The sequence below is a fragment of the Uloborus diversus genome, chromosome 4, assembly GCF_026930045.1.
Source record: "Uloborus diversus isolate 005 chromosome 4, Udiv.v.3.1, whole genome shotgun sequence".
NCBI lineage: Eukaryota > Metazoa > Arthropoda > Arachnida > Araneae > Uloboridae > Uloborus > Uloborus diversus.
The window spans coordinates 192,694,136-192,711,124 of NC_072734.1; the positions used below are offsets into that span (position 1 = coordinate 192,694,136).

A 16,989-nucleotide genomic window follows, 5' to 3' on the forward strand; every position below is an offset into this window, starting at 1 on the left:
TTCAAAATAGTAAATGCATCTTCAAAACACTCTTTGTTTTCTTTCTTATATTGTTATTACATAATTAAACTTTAAATTAAGATTCCTTTTATAATTTATATCTAACAATTCATTTCACATTTTAGTCAAATTTAATGGGATTAATTTAGCATTAGCTGTTTAACTCATTTTTCTTCTGTTAAATACTTTCAGATATAATATTTTATGATTCAAAAATACAGTCTTTTTCTTTTGAACAATGTATTAAATTAGACGCTTTTAGTCTGAATTAAAATTGTTACGTTACTAATAATTTTATGAATATACAATAAAAAGGAATACTATATTACTTTGTTATGTTAATGATGTATAAATACATCATAAAAATATAGTACATGACTTTTTGGTTATTTTTAAAAATAAATGAACAATATTACTATGATTATTATAATTTTTATGTTGGAGAATACTGTAGTTGAAAAAATATCGAAAATGTTCAAAATATCATGATATTTTTAAAATAAAAATTGGATATATATCGTGATATATATATCATAATATATATCACTGCACTTTAGCATTTTTCTAAACCTTTTTCTTCCCCCCAATTTTAGCTTTTTTAACAAAACTTTTTAACTCCCCTTAAGCTCTAGCGCATTGGACATTGATGGTGCTATTTTTTCCAGGTGATGCCAGGTCTCCTTCTTTGTTTTGTATTGCGTTATGACGCTTACAAGAAAGCCCAAATAAGTTTGGCTGAGACCGGAGTTCCTCCTCCCAATCAACTGAACAAAATATCCTACTTTCATTGCTCTCTCATTGGATATTTTCTAGGTAACATTTGATTTTGATATTATGTTCTCATTTTTTAACCCCCGACACACAATGGAAGGGGGTTATAAGTTTGACGTGTCTATCTGAGTGTCCGTCTGTGGCACTCTAGCGCCTAAACAGATGGACCGATTTTGGAAAAAAAAATTTTGTTCGAAAGGAAAGTTGATCGAGAGTGTTCTTAGCTAGGTTGCATCTTTGGATGACATTAATTGACGAAGATATTAATTAAAAACCTCTAAAAGGTTTTTCGTGATTTCTGCAGTGAAAACATATTTAAGAAATTTAAAATCTAGTACCAAAATAGAGTATTTTCCCCAGCGTCTGATGGAATGTGTTTGAAACTTCCATGTTGTATAGAATTTGAATCATAACGCTTTTTAAAGCAGATTTTAAGTACAGCTAAGCCTTTATTCAAGCGATTGATAACCGAGTTCATCGTTGGCCGACAAGGAAATAAAATGCAATGATTCAAAGCTTTTATCTGTTGCCAATTTCCATTTAATAGCAAATAAAATACTCTGTGCTTTGGCAAAACCATTCTTCCTTGCCACAAAATTCTCATTTTTTGAAAATTGATTTTTGTAACAAACCGAGTCGAGTGTGTTCTTCAATTATGTTTCTGTGCAAAAATTAATATCATTTATTGCTCCTTTCATTAGATTGACTAATTTATACCATGGCAATAGTTTATTGATGAATACTGTCTCCTCCCATTATTAGGAATTTGAAATATTGATAGGAAATTTGTGGAGAATGAGTGACAAAACTGTGATATGCTTGTAAAAAGAAACTGTGGCCAAATAAGATATACATTGAAAAATACATCTACCACACTATTATCACGCCACTTATCATAGCTGTGAACTCTCCCTAATCGTTCGGGAGACTCTCAGATTTTGGTGTCTTCTTTCGAACTCCCCAATGAAGAAAATATATTATGAATTTTCACTACAACATCAAAATTCCTTGAAGGAATTTCTTAATGAATTGGGGGAAGAACCCCTGCAAAGTAAAAATATCATGATCTTAAAAACGAAACATTTACTTACATGATTATGAGAATTGTTTACGTCCGATTATTTTTGAAACATGTTTATTAAATTTTCCCTCCTTTTAAAACCTTTATTTCTCAAGTAAAAAAACCACACAGTAAAACATTCTCAAATTTCTCTTAAGTTTCTAAATTATTAACTGCTGAAAAGAATGTTTATAAGAGAAAAAATATGCCTCTTTTATTCATTATTATTATTACTTTTTTTTTCAAACCTCAAAGTTGTAGTTTTTTTTTTTTTTTTTAACTTCGAAAAAGTAAAAGTAGTAATCTCAATTTCTGAATTTCGGGTCCCGTCAGATTTCTGAATGCTGAATTTTGAGTCCTATGCAGCTCAGTTTAAGAAATGCATACTTGAATTTGAAAAAATCTATGAATGAGTTTTATGTAACATGTTATAATTCCTTTGTACATGTTGTAGGTCTTTTGACTGCTACCGTTTCATCAGAAATATTTAAAGCAGCTCAACCTGCACTTTTGTATCTTGTTCCATTCACCCTCTTACCATTGCTCACCATGGCTTACCTCAAAGTAAGTGCTCGTTGATTTCTTTTTAATTGACTTTAACCTGCAACGGGGAAGGCGAAAAAGTACGACTTAACAGGGGACGTGAGGTCTTGGAGACCGCTCTATTTACAAATTTTTCAAAAATCGTGTAATTAAGATACATTCCTGAAATTTCTCTCAGATGTTTTTTGAACTTTTATTGGCACAGGGAGAAATATTTTTTAATTTTAAATCGAAATATACCTTTTCCGAGAAGATTTTCCTAGAGTTTTAAGATTTTTCGAGAAAATCATATGCAGTAAATAACTAACTACTCGTAATAAAAATGAATCTATTATTTATTAATGATTTAATTTTAGTTATTTAATATATACAGAACATTTTCTTACTAGAAAATTGATTATATCACGTTACAGAAAAATTTTGACAGCCCTTTTAACTATTAGTATTTTGCGTCATATTTTGTGGAATAATTCAGCCTTCATTGTCCCTGGAGTATCATTGCACAATGTTTGTGAACATTTCAAACAACTCTCAGCCTCATCTAGAATATTTTGCATCTCTTCTGCATATCGCGGATAAGATAAATGAACCTATATCCGCGATTCTAATGTTAAGAGCCTAATGTCTACTACTGCTGAAAATTGTAACACTGAAGGGCATGTGCAGTCTCACAGACCGCTTCTAAAGAATGCAATGAAATTTAAACCAGATGGCCTCACCTAAAGATATTGATAAGGAGGGGGGGGGGTGTTCAAGGTCACAAAACAAAAAGCTATTAGGAAAAACCATTCAATCGGACTGAAAATGAGATAGGGGTGATCGGAAGAACTTTTGAGCGGTCCTTGGGAATGCACCTATTCAGTTTTGGGTTAACCCAAAACCTCAGCGTTCAAACACCAGTGCATAAGCAAGCTGTCATCATATCATTTTTTTGTCAAATCAATCGCAAAACCAGAGTTGCTGCCAAGTTTTATACAGCCTGGGTCCAGTGGCGTAGCTAGGGAGGGGCGGAGGGGGCGGTCCGCCCCGGGCGGCACTTTTTGGGGGGGCGGCAATTTCACACATTTGATGCGAAAAATTCAATATATTTTTTCAATAAGGAAATCATTTTTATCTATTACTGGAGGCAAAAAAAAAAAAAAAATCTTTGAATTGTAAAGTTTTGATACGACTATGATAGTGAAATTTCTCTAATACAAAACGTATGTTTTTCTTGTGGACATCTCAGCACGATTCTTTGTCCCCACCGCCCTTCGTCTTGATCTACAGACTGAGGGAAGCTGCAGTGTAAAATCAAGGGACCTAAGGTTTTTTCTTCACCCTAAAGGTTTACTATAGGGGAGGAAACAAATTTCATTACCTTTCGTTTTTGAGGAATATACCATTTAATTTTAAGAAAGTTCCTTGAAAATTACCTTATTAAAAATAAAACACTATTTTTTTTTAATGGATAGTGACAACAAGAAGAAAAGTCTCAAATGGAGGGCAATTTATTGCTCAACTTTGGGATAACATTATCTATTTCAACAATTGCTTTCATAGATCCTTGATTACAAAATTTTCATTAAGACAGAATGAATTTTATGTACACTTTATAAAAGCACTTATTCACAACCCAAATACCAATATTTGCTGTTAATATTTATTCCTTTAAACAATGAGTTTCACATTTAGTCACTCATTATAATGAAAAGTTTTTAATCAATAAAATGTCTAGACAAAGCCTTTTACATTTACATCAAAAGTAATGAAAATGATTTTCGACGCACAACTTTTCCTTTTGATGAATCACAGTATGGTTAATCGAATGCAAAGGGCCTCTTTATCTTATCGTACTCTATCAGTAAAGAAGAGAATCATCCACACTTGATAATATAGCAGTACCAGGCCCTAGTAAGTATTGCTCGTAACCTGGACGGCAACTTTTGAGTTTGTCAACATTAAGTGATTCGCTCAAGCACGGATTCGAAAGGAGGTCATAACTCCCTTTGAGAAATCAGACCCTAAAATTGTGTTTCTAAAGCTTCAAATTATTGAAATTTCCATGGCGGAACCACGACCGTAACGTTCCTTCCAACTGTCACAAAGCTTCAAATGCATTTTCTAAGATTTCAATTTCGAAAATTTCTGGAGGAGACCCACTTACTTGCTCTTTCTTTCTTAACTTGGCCAAACATAGCATAAAACAGCATTTTTAGGGGCTCTATTTTCAACATCTCCCACCCCTTGTCCCAATCTAACCTTTTCAAAGATAGCTTTAAAATGTGCTTCCAGGCCGGCGAATACTAACCTCTTCCCATATAATAAAAATAAAAACAGTTTAAAATTGCGTTGTTTAATCCTTAATAAATGTCACATTTTTCGGGAAGAGAACAGCTGAACTTCCCTATTTCTTAACATTACCAAACAACCTAAAAATGCAGTTTTAGGCCTTCAATCTCAAAACATTTCCGTTTAAAACTTCAATATCAACAAATTCCTCAAGGCAGTCGAATTCTGACCTACCTGACCTTTTTTGTAACGTGATTAAAGGTAGTGAAAAATGTGTGTTTAGGACATAATCTTTAAACTTTAAACCCCCCCTTTCCTCCAATGTTTTCAAAATCGCATCAAGATGGGTATTTGAAATTTCAACTTCAGAAAAATTCTAAGGAAGAGGCTTCAAATGTCCACGCAGTCGCCTAACGTTACAAGCTGGCTCAAAATTTCATTTTCAGAAATTTCTGAAGGAAGTCCGTGAAGCCTTTTATTCCCTCAATGATTAAAATGAACAACGATTTCGGGTGGGAAACCCCCATCTGACCTTTCTCTCATAACGTTGTCTGTCAAAAACGGTTAAAATCGCGTTTTTAAGACGTCATTTTCAAAACGTTTCCAGGGGAGACGGAAGCGGCTGAATGTTTCCCAACATTTTTAGAAACATTCAGTCGCTCCCTAACTCCCACCAAAGATCGCCTACGATTGCGTTTTTGAAACTTCAGCATCGAAAAGTTTCCAGAGAGCTCTCCGAAAGTTCTCTACTATCTTTAACATCATCAAAGATAGCAAAAAATATATTTTAATATGGAAAATATTTTGGGAGAAAATTCCAGTGGGAAACCCTTACACCACTAAATACAGCCAACGTATTTGTCTTTTTCAATCTAGTCAAAACAATTTCCAGGCAGCGCTCCCGAACCTTCCAAAAATCTATTCATGCATCCTAAGATATCCTAAATTGATTTTTAACACTTCAACTTCGGAAAATTTCCTTGAAAAATCCCCCACCCCCCACCCCACCCCCTGCGTTACTAAAATTGCGAATTTTTACTTAACTTTTGGAAAGTTTTGGTGGGGCACTGAATTTTTTTTTCTCCTACAAAGAAAAAAAAAAGTTCCCTTTCTTTTTTAAATTAAGTAATTATATTGTACTTTAAATACTTTTGACTCTTTAATGTATTAGCTCTTTCTCATCAAAAGGGTGGCAAATTGTGGAACCGCCCCGGGCGGCCGAAAGTGTAGCTACGTCACTGCCTGGGTCCCGAGAAAATGGGCATCCTCGCTCTCTTAATCTGATACCTGTCGGGAGAAAGTGTAATCTCAATGTGGTTTTAAAAAATAATAAAAAGGCTTGAAACAAATCTTATGAAAATGGATATCACTTTAGTACTTGATAAATTTTTTCTTCATGTCAGTCAAATAAATACTGGTGGTAAGTTTATTACACTTATATCATTTTACTAAAATACTTATATATGATGTTAAATATCATTTTGTTTTAAATTTTCCTGGCTTTGATTTATAAATCGTCTTTTCTTGATGAGTGCTCCTATGAGTGAGTAGTACCATTTCATCAAAGTTTTTATAACTTTAATTGCCGCCACCATTGCACAGTTGCATGTAAATTAAAATCTCGATGTTTCTTCAATTCAGAAGTAAAAACAAGTATTGACCGTGCTAAACAGCTGCCAAAACAAATTCAGTTTCTAGAAAAATATTGTCATGGAGGATCAGAGACCCATGAACGCTAGAATGTTACCGTATTTCCAGCAATTTGATGATGCCTCAATGATCCATCTTTTCTGTCTTCCCAGGGGGATCTCCGGAGGATGTGGAGCGAGCCCTTCATAGTTACCATACCTTCGAAGCATCAAGAAGTTTGACATCACCTCAGTGGCAGTTGCTTTACCAGACGCCCAAAGTGGCTGCTACTCTTATTTTAAACGAACTTCAACTTCGGTTTCCACGAGCATTATGATGCATCCACTTCACTTCGTGGACCCGATTCGTCGATAGCATCCCGAGTGATATAGGGCTCTTTTTCTCTCTGTCTTTTACAGGGTTCGCCGATATACAGGGTGTTCCGTTTTAACCAGCAAAACCAAGGGCGCCCATATAGGGGGGCAAGGGGGGGCTCGAGCCCCCCCTTTTGAAATTAGAACTTCCTTGCTTTTGGTACTTTTTTTCTTTGCAAATACTTAAAAACATTTATTCTCCAATCATAAATGAATAAGTTATTAAAAATGAAGTATTTTAATGACTCTAATCTGTCCTGAAATTGGTTTCCATGGAGAAAATACCCTCCTAACCCCATGGGAAAATATTTGAGCCCCTCCGGCTTACGATTTTGCAAATGGGCGCCCTTGTGCAAGACCTTTACTTTCGCAATCATTAATCCTAGATGTATACTTCCAATTGCAAAAATGTTCAAAATCAGATGCAGGGTTAAGATATTGAAAGCTTGAAGTGGAAATAAAAAAGAGTCAAAAAATACAAAATTTAACTTTTTATACCGGCCCCAGGTCCCCAAACTAATTTTTTGAGAAATGATCTCCATTGAAAACTAATACTGACACAAAAAACATGACATTTGTGCGACCAAAATTCAAGGAGGTATTTGAGTTTAAAGTTTTAAGGGACCATACAAAAGAAGAGATTGGAACTTATCGCCCTTTCAGAGGAATGTCAGGTTGTCGAAGTAAATAAAATAAGTATTTATATTTTTCATTGCTATTCCAAAATAAATGCAAGTGTTATGCCATTATACGCAAAAGCACATTACAAAACCTTGAACAATTTGAAAAATCACACTATTTCAGGGGTGATTGTGTTTCGGTATTTTACCGAATTTCCGGTATTTTCGGACGTCTTTCCGGTATTTTTATGTCCGAAAATACCGGAATTATGTTTTTTTTTTTTTTTTTTGTTCTGCTTTTATCTCCCCACCTCCGCAATTTCTTTTAATTTTATAATACTCATCAAATATACCTGTAAGAGCCTTAAGATGGACACCTATCCCTTAAGATGTACAAATGTCAAGATAATTTGTATAACAACAGCTCAAAAGTAACTTTGTAACCCATTAAAAATTTAATCAAATGTACACACAATATTTTGACTCAGAACTATTTAATACTATGGCAAAGGTGCACTTAAGTAATAGGGGCCAAAGATTCCCCCCGCCCCTCCCCCCCGTTCTCGCTTTGAAACTTTCAGGTATTTTTTGATGAACTCACAATCACCCCTGCTATATGCACACATATAATTTTAAACCTTTGTTAACTGCTATATTTTATTAAAAGGTATTATTGATGGCAAGTGTAAAGTGGTGTAAGTCACATAATGTTCAACCCTGCGTTTCATGACTTAGTGAATATTGGTAGTATTAATGTCAAACTTTATCTGTTGGAATGATTTTTCAATGGAGAAAATTTCCCAAAATGTAACTAAGGGGACCTGGGGCCCGTATAAAAAGTTACATTTTGTATTTTTTGACTTATTTTTATTTACTTTCAATGTCTTAACTCTTCATCTAATTTTGAAAATTTTTGCAATCGGAAGTATATATCTAGGACTAACGGTTGCGAAAATAAAGGTTTTGCAGATTAAAACGGAACACCCTGTATATCGGTCAATATATATCACGATATATATCCAATATTTATTTTGAAAATATCATGATATTTTGATTTTTATATTTATTTCTCAACTACGGTATTTTCAATATAAAAATTGCATTAATCATTAGTAATATTGTTCATTTATTATTTAAAATAACCAAAAAGTTATATACTATTTTTTTATGGTGCATTAATGTATCATTAATACAGCAAAGTAATACAGTATTCCTTTCTTATTTTATATTCAAAAAATTATTAGTAATGTAACCATTTTAATTCATATTAAGAGTGCCTAATTTAATATTAAACGTAGATCAAAAAAAAAATAAGGGAAAAATCTGATGACTGTGCACTGACTAATGCACTTTTTTTTTTAAATTTCAGCATCGTATAACTGTGTAAAAGTGCTAACAGTAAAAAAATGAGCAGAAACAGCTAATGCTAAATGAACTCCATAAAAATGGATAAAAATGTAAAATGAAATATAAGTCTACATATTGTCGTTATAACATAAGAAAATTAAGTAGTGATTTGAGGATGCATTTAATATTTTGATGACTTTAGTTTGTGCTGATTGAAAGCATCAGATATGCATCAAAATATCCTATATATATCAAAATATTGGATATTTTCAAAAATATCATGATATTTTCGAACCCTGGTCTTTTTAATACTACTCCTATCCGAAAAGAAAAAGAGTGCTTTCTTCAGAGTATATTACTGCTTTTATCCCAAACGGTTTAAACTAGATTGTATTTATTTTTATTTTATTTTTATTTATTTTTTGATAATTAATGATTTGACATGTTACCAATCCTATTTGATATTTTCTTCAGCATGATTTATAACTGGTTCTTAAACTTTGCACCACTAGGTTCCTTCGAAACCTGAGGGGACCACGAATGATAGAAATTATATTTTCACATCAATCATATTAAATGAAATACGATGAATCCAAAAGTTTTCTGAAATTTAATTGCAACTATAAAAATTATCTAGAGTAATATTTATTCATTAGCTTGACCACGGGTTGAGAATCACTGATTTATAAGACCAGCAAAAGGAAATCATAGGTTTTTATAAAGTCTTACACTCACAAAGAAAATTCATTTAAAAAAAAGCTATTTCGGATTTAAGCATTATTCTATTTTTATTTTGATTTTTCTTTTGCACAAGGTTAATACAACTTCACCATGTGCATCTTTTGTAGTTCTGAGTATATTTAGACAAATTTAAACTTCACGCCATAGCTCAGCTAGCCCCTTATTTCAAATTTTTTCAAGAGGGGGGGGAAGGGGTATATTTAATGCATTTTTTTTTTCAGAAAACAACTAAACTACACTCGCTTATATATAAAAACAGTGATTTTTCAATGCCAGGAGATAATTGACCCCCCCCCCTCCCCCCGCCAAAAAAAAAAAAATGACGGGTCTTTAGGCCACAAAGAATTTACTTTCTGGAAGGTGAGAATTGGGTCGCAACTCTTACATGGACATAGACTCATATATTAGAATTGACAATGTGTAGTAAAACCAAAGGTTCTGGGGAGTAGACCCTCAAAACCCTCCCACTATTCTTTCATAGGAGCCATTATCAGTTTTCGATGCTATCCCCACCTACTTGTCTTCAGCTAATATTACACCAAAGGTAAAAAACACTTAACGAGATAATAATCAATATATTTAAAAAAAATAATTATGCATGAATCTTAAATAGTTTTTTTATATATTTTTTTTAATAAATTTTCCTTGTCGGTGAAGACTTTATAATACCCCATACTTACAGAGTTGAAGATTGCTTTTAGAAATCTCCCTCCCCCTCCCCCCAGCAGTTGGGAATTATCTAGGTACCCATGCTTTCATCCAAACTTTACTTTAGTTGTATGAAAGTTCATTCAATTTTTTTTTTTTTTTGCTCCATATTTGCATGAGTGAATTACTCACAGTAATTTTAAATTGATGATTTTTGAATTTGAATCCAATGATTCTTGAAGTAAAAAATATTACATAAAGGTGTATCAAGTTTCTAATTTTATTATTTTCTAATTTTATTTTTTTGTCAAGCTATAAGCCACGTTTTGATGGGGGGAAAAAAAGTCTTGAATTCTTTGTTTTGTTTTCTTTCCCTTTCCTGTGTGACAGCATGACTCTCTGCGTTCTAGAGCTCTAAAAGGAGAACTATTAAGATGAATAAAAAGCTTTCTACCCGTAGAAAAAGCACCTTTTGTTCATTTTTTTTACATTGAATTTTTTACTATTATATCAAAAGATTAAATAGACGAGTTGATAGGTGTATCACATGACTTCCTTTTAGTCCAATTTAATGTCATTTCCCCATTACTGGCAATTTTAATGTGATTCAATAGTTTACTCTCTAAATATCAACAACAATAGCCAAATTAAAACCAAATTTTTAAAAAAATCGCCAAGTTGGCGACCAAAATACTGGCGATAAATTGCCATGTGTCCGCCGAATTGTAACACCACTTGAGTTTACATCGAAATTAACAATGAGTTCCCTCCTAAAAAAGGCAAAAGACCCCTTTAGAAACACCCGAATGCAACCAAAAGGGAAGGTGCACAACTAGACCCCACTAGTAGTCTACATACCAAATTTCAACTTTCTAGGACATTGCGTTCTTGAGTTATGCAACATACATACAGACGTCACGAGAAAACTTGTTGTAATTAACTCGGGAATCGTCAATATGGATATTTCGCATATCTATGTGTTTTTAGGCACTTATCCACGTGTGGTTGAGTCGAAAAAAAACACTCAACATTCATTCGGGGGTGAGCAAAATGGAAATTAAGGTCGATTTTTGAGTGAAAATTTTTTCGCGAATACAATACTTCCTTTTTTGTAAAAGGAAGTAAAAACTTAGAGCTAATCCCACATGCACTTGAACAATTGTATTAAAAAATCAAAGCATGCCTAATATTAACCAAATAAGTTCTGTATTTGACACCAGTAGATCTCAATAATACTGAAAATGTTAATTGAAATAACTTATCCCTTTAACATAACATTTTTTCTTTTTTTGATAGATCACAAAATATTACAATATGGGTAGCAAATTTTCAAACGACTGTTCTTATACTAGAAACTGCCCATCAAGGTATTACAGGCGAAAATTGCTTCTACATTTGAACGAAGCCATTGCCTGTTAGGGTTAAATTTTCAACAAAATATCACCAAACTCCAGTGTATGACCCCTAAATTCCAGAGGATAGCTTTAATTGTTGACCCCTTTTATGGTCTCTTCATTCTCCTAAAATTACCAGTGAAGCAGTTAAGTATCCGGATCCAGTCCAGGCTTGTCAAAATAAAGCATTTCCCTGCATGTCAAATATTGCCGAAAAATATTATAAAATTATAAGTAAATTACTGAATTTTTGGTGCTTCAACAATGAAATACTGCTGTCACTCATGCTATGGCGCAAGTTTCATTGTTGGTGACGTCAGAAGCTTTACTCGATCAGTGAATTGGCTATTATATTTATGAGGATCCCTTGAACTTTAACAATTAATCATTTGTCTGGAATCAACCATATGTTTAAGAACATAGTTAAGATACTGATGTCAGGTGGCGCTTCAAACTGTTAAAATATTTTACTATTTCACTGTACCCTACATTTTCCTGCCATCTTTTGCCTGGAACAGATGCATATTTGCCAATTCTACTGTTTTTAACGGGAGACTCTCGTTTTTTACTTCCACCTCCCGATTTCCCGTTTTTTCAGCTGTTTCAATCAATCATCAAAAAGTTTCACTTTCTTCTCAATAGATGGCGCCCTTTTGTAGTCATCCACCAATGTCAGGGTAAAAGGATTTTCCCAATAAATAAATCATTTAGTAAAATTTATTTTTTGAAGCTTTCCACATCGCATGTTCAACGAAATGCCGGAAATTGCAGCAGATTTCAATCTTTTTGTATCTTGAAAATATGTCAATTACTTTGAAAGTTTGAAGTTATTTTAACATGTCCTGCCCTATACCTACTTATTTTATATTTTATTTTCATTATATATTGATTTTTTTTTTTTTTCGGATTTTAGTAATTAAATTTTTATGGCTACTTTTTTGGTAGAGACTGGGGAATGTACAAAACTTTAAGCAAATTCACTCCTTATCATTAGGTTTTTCCTTTGCAGTATGTTTTTCTTGCTGCTACCAATTAGCTTACATCTGCGAAAAATCCCCATTTCACTTTAAATTTAGTATTCATGTTATTTAGAAGCATAATTCAATAATTTTGTTCTGAAGTATGTCGCAGGTGAATCACCTATGTACCTTTAGTGGAATCTCGTGTTTTTTTCTCTTCAAAGGTTGGCAAGTATGCAGATGAGAGTTGCTTCTACCATTATTTACTCCACTGTTGGGAGTATAAAAGAGGCACTAAGGAAGTTGTATGTAGTATCAACTCCTGTGTAATTTATTACCAACTACCCTTTACCACTACTCCTTAGTCTGCTGCAAAGCATTTGATTAGAGCGGTATTCCCAGTGCAAACGTCTGAAGTTCCAAATTAAAAATGTTCACAGAAAATTCTCGGAGAACAATGCTACGTGATGTATGTTAAGTGAAGCATTCTAACTCCAAAGTTATTAATTGGAGTTGTCGAATAAACTCGTCTCATAACATGTGGCTTTAGTCGTTGATTATGGAAATATTTGCAGACATTTTATTGATAATAAACATACAAATTTCTTAAAAATTAACAAGTTATTTATCAGATAGTACATCGAGAAATTTACTGGACGGCAGTAATTTTAGCTAATACTTGCAAAATTCAACACATTTTCACAAATTTGTTGCAATTCAGTGTATTTCAAGTAGGAAATAGGCAGTTCAATGAAAAAAAAAAATAAACATTTCAAGTAAAAAACATTTATGGTGATGACTGCCTTCATTCTTTTCCACTGTTTTTGAAAATGAAATAAAAATCCTATTTCACCTTTATGTAATGTTTTCTATATTAGGTTATCATTGGTAGTTTTTAAAAAAATGGTGTACATATTTAAAAATGCCCTGAGCATATTATTTAAATCTAAAATCTTGTAAGCCATTCAACGTAACAAATGTAATATATAGTGGCCACAGGTGTACACAAGGGGAGGGTTCAGGGGGTCGACAAACCCCTCCCATCGCCCTTGGGTTTTTTTTTTTTTTTTGATTGATGGTAATCCTAAATATGGGGCAGTGAGAAGCAAAGGGATGTAAGTGGACATTTTCAAGTTTTGAGCAAAACGCGTTCAAAGTTAACATTCTAGGTAGGCTTTCATTGAATTTTTTTTCCTTAAATCATGCTGTATAGCAGCACCTACCAGTACCATCTCTTGCCCCAAGACAGAGGAGAGGTTCACCTACCATGTGTACCGATTATCTCCAAATTTTTAATTTTGCCACTTACATCCCTTTGCTTCTCTCTGCCTCATATGTAGTGATTAAAATAATTTCTAGGAGAAGAATCAATAATTTCAGATTTAATAAATGAAAAAATAAAATTCATTTTCTTCTCCTGCAAAATCGAACTTTATGTGAGCATAAATTGTTCTATAATGATGGTTTTGCTTCGTTGTTTTTATTTTCAATTGTGAGAAAAGTAAATACAGGCGTCCCTCGTATAACAAGGCGTCGTCATGTGTTATACAGTACTTTTTCAAAAATAACTTTTTAACTTATTTTTGACTTTTTAATCATGTCCATACTAAAAATTACGTCAATATGTATCGTGTTGTATCGAAACAGTGTTCCGTGTTATATTGAAACCGTGTTACATGAGACTTAAAAATAAAGTAAATCCAGGGTTGTGTACCATGTTATATCAAAACCAAATTTCATAAAAACAAAGTAATAACTTATGCCAGCTATCAAACATTAACGGAATGTTTTAAACAAAAATGAAATTCCTTCTTTTTAAAATATAACCTTCGTGTTGTATCAAAGCCATGAAGCATTAAATTCTAGTTTTGTACCGTGTAATATCGAAACCGTGTTATAATAATTGCAAATCTGATGCTGTGTAATATCGAAACTGTGTTGTGCAAGTACCGTGTTATACAAGGGACGCCTGTACATACATTCTTGTGCTTTCTGGTATTTTAAGGAAGTATTTCTTATTATTCCTTTATTGTATTAACTAAAGTTAAGTAATTATTCAACAATGATTTTAATGTTTTTTGTTCCTGACAATCAATAAATCAAAATATGTTTGGCGGCATGTTGGAGTATGATATGAGGAAGGTTGACCTTCGATCCTGGACCCCCTCCCCGTTTGAAAAATTCTTGTGTGCGCCACTGATTGTGATGCTTACTTTATGTGATGTCCCAATGAAGAAAGCAGCAAAAAATTCCACCATGGCCCTTTGAAAATAATATACATATTTTTTAAGTTCTGAATCATATTTTAATTAAATTAATTGCCCGACTATTTCAATGAAAATGCTTCTCAAAACTGTACAAAACCTTATTCTTGGCTTTGTATTATTTGTACGATTCTTTTCCTTCTGCTCTAAAGTATTGATATAAAATACTCAAGGTGAAATCATTTTTAGCCCTGTGTAAAATTGTCTTCGCACAAGAAATAAATCTGGTATGATCCAATTGTAAAATGACTCTCAGTACCATTTTATGCATGCAATAATCATTTTACGTTAGTGTATTGATTGGATAGTAACAAGCTGATGAGAAATGCCCGAGCGTATCTAAAATGGATATCAAAATCTCGAGTGATAATTAATTTATCAAACGTTACATTTTCCTATCGAGACTCGTAACTGAAAGCTGATTGTATATATGTACAGAATATTAAAAATTTATTTATTTAGTAAAGAGTAGAATATATATATATAAAGATGTACATAATCATTATTAGTTCTTATTACAAGTCACAAATTGTTTTGATATTATTATATGTGAAAGAGAAATCCTGTGCATTTAGCAGAAGAGCTTGGTCACTTAACAGTCTGGTATTTTTGTTTCAAAGATTTTTCAAAATTGTAATATTACTAATCTGACGAGAAAAAGCCGTTGAATGACAGCTTTTTAATTATATCAATCTACCAATTAGATTTGTACATAAGAAAGTTTTATATTTTATATTGTGTATATAAATCAAATCACGTTATGAATCATTAAAGTAAATTTAAAGTTTCCTTAAAACAAAGGCATAGATGACGTTGCAAACAATTACTGGAAGTATCATGTTTCAAAAAAAAAAATCAAAATTTATGAAATCAGTTATTATTTTACGCATTCTCAATTATGAGTCACAGGACAGCAAAGTGTGTTTTTGGTTTGTGAAAAAGAAATTGCTTTGAAGATTGGGTAGTTAACTATACAAATGGGCTAACAACTTTAATAGTTTAATAAATTTTGATTGCACTAAGGTTTAGTTTGATTAGCTATTTCTCTGTAAAAGTTGGAGCTAGATTATGATACAGAAAATCATCAGTGTCCGTCAAGGATCCCTTGAGCATTCATTTGGCTTTGAATACTCTTGTCAAAATGTAACTTGTAGGGCAATACAGTGCTGCCACATGAAAGAATGGGTGACAGAGGTTGAGGAAAGCACAAGGTCAGCAAATGGGAAGAAGTCAACATGCAGGCCCATTAGGAACAAGCAACATTTATGTGGAGCTCTACTCTACTGTATGTTTATTTCATACATAAATAAATATATAAAATTAGTTGATTTGTTGAAGACTGAAGCCTTTACGTAAAATAACGAGCCTCATAAGTTTCTGAATGCTTCTTCCATGCTAAGACACTACTGTTGTTATTAACGTAAAATAAAAAGTAAAATATATACTTTTAAATAATTCAAACTATGAATTAAATTTATCTGAAATCATCACCGCCCTTCTTTTCTTTAAAAGCTATTTGTTTCTTTGTACATTCGGAAGTCGATGACCTGTAGTCCTTACCAAAGTAACACAAAATTAGGATTGCAGAAATATAAAATTTATACTTTGAGCTCAAAGGAACTAAAGTGTTAAGTATGATTTACGTAATTTTAACTGGATCTCACACCCAGCTACTGTTTGCTGTCCTGCGTCTCAGGGTATAGTAATCCAATACTAAAAAAATAATTATAAGTATCTGTCAGGGTTATGAATGGCTAAATACTTAGAATTGTGCTTTTTCTTTCCTTCATATTTTTCTGCACACTGTGTGTGTTTATTCATAGAAACTGCAAACCTTTGCTAATCTGTATATAACTTCAATTTTGATACTCGAATTTTGTGAACTGATTCTACAAATAAAATGTAACTGTCTTGTTTTTATTATTTCTCTCTCTTCTTGCATACACCTAGAACATTCCAGTATTTTGTTACAAAAGCAAAAGTATATTCACAAAACATGATTCCATTTTGATCACCTTGGTCATGCCCAACCATTTTGACTGCCCTCAAGTCCAATTTAATTCGTTTTGTTTTTGAGACATCTGTGCGTGTATTAGTGATGTGCTGGATATCCGTATCCGTTACTTTTTTGACGGATCTTTTCTATTCTTAAATATTTGAATAAAACACTTAAATTATTTTTAAATTAGGTTATATTCCCTATTTAAACTATAAGGTATTATTTACAAAGCCAATTTGTACTCCCCGTAGCAAAAAGGAAGCGGTAATAAGTTTTAAAGGGTATCTGTGTGTCTTTTTCTGGCATCGTAGCTCCTAAACAGATGAACTGATTTTGACAGTTCTATTTTCTTTCAAAAGGTGACTTGAT

The 16,989-nt window shown here is 32.7% G+C and overlaps 1 protein-coding gene across 1 annotated transcript in view; it reads left to right on the forward strand.

Annotated features, from left to right (window-relative positions):
* Positions 1–6,516, forward strand: part of LOC129220454 (signal peptide peptidase-like 3) — a 61,434-nt gene extending 54,918 nt beyond the window's left edge. The window contains exons 11-13 of the mRNA XM_054854874.1: positions 666–813; positions 2,286–2,395; positions 6,448–6,516. Coding sequence (XP_054710849.1) covers positions 666–813; positions 2,286–2,395; positions 6,448–6,516 — 327 coding nt within the window. The remainder of the gene's footprint in view (positions 1–665; positions 814–2,285; positions 2,396–6,447) is intronic.
* Positions 6,517–16,989: the final 10,473 nt, after the last annotated feature.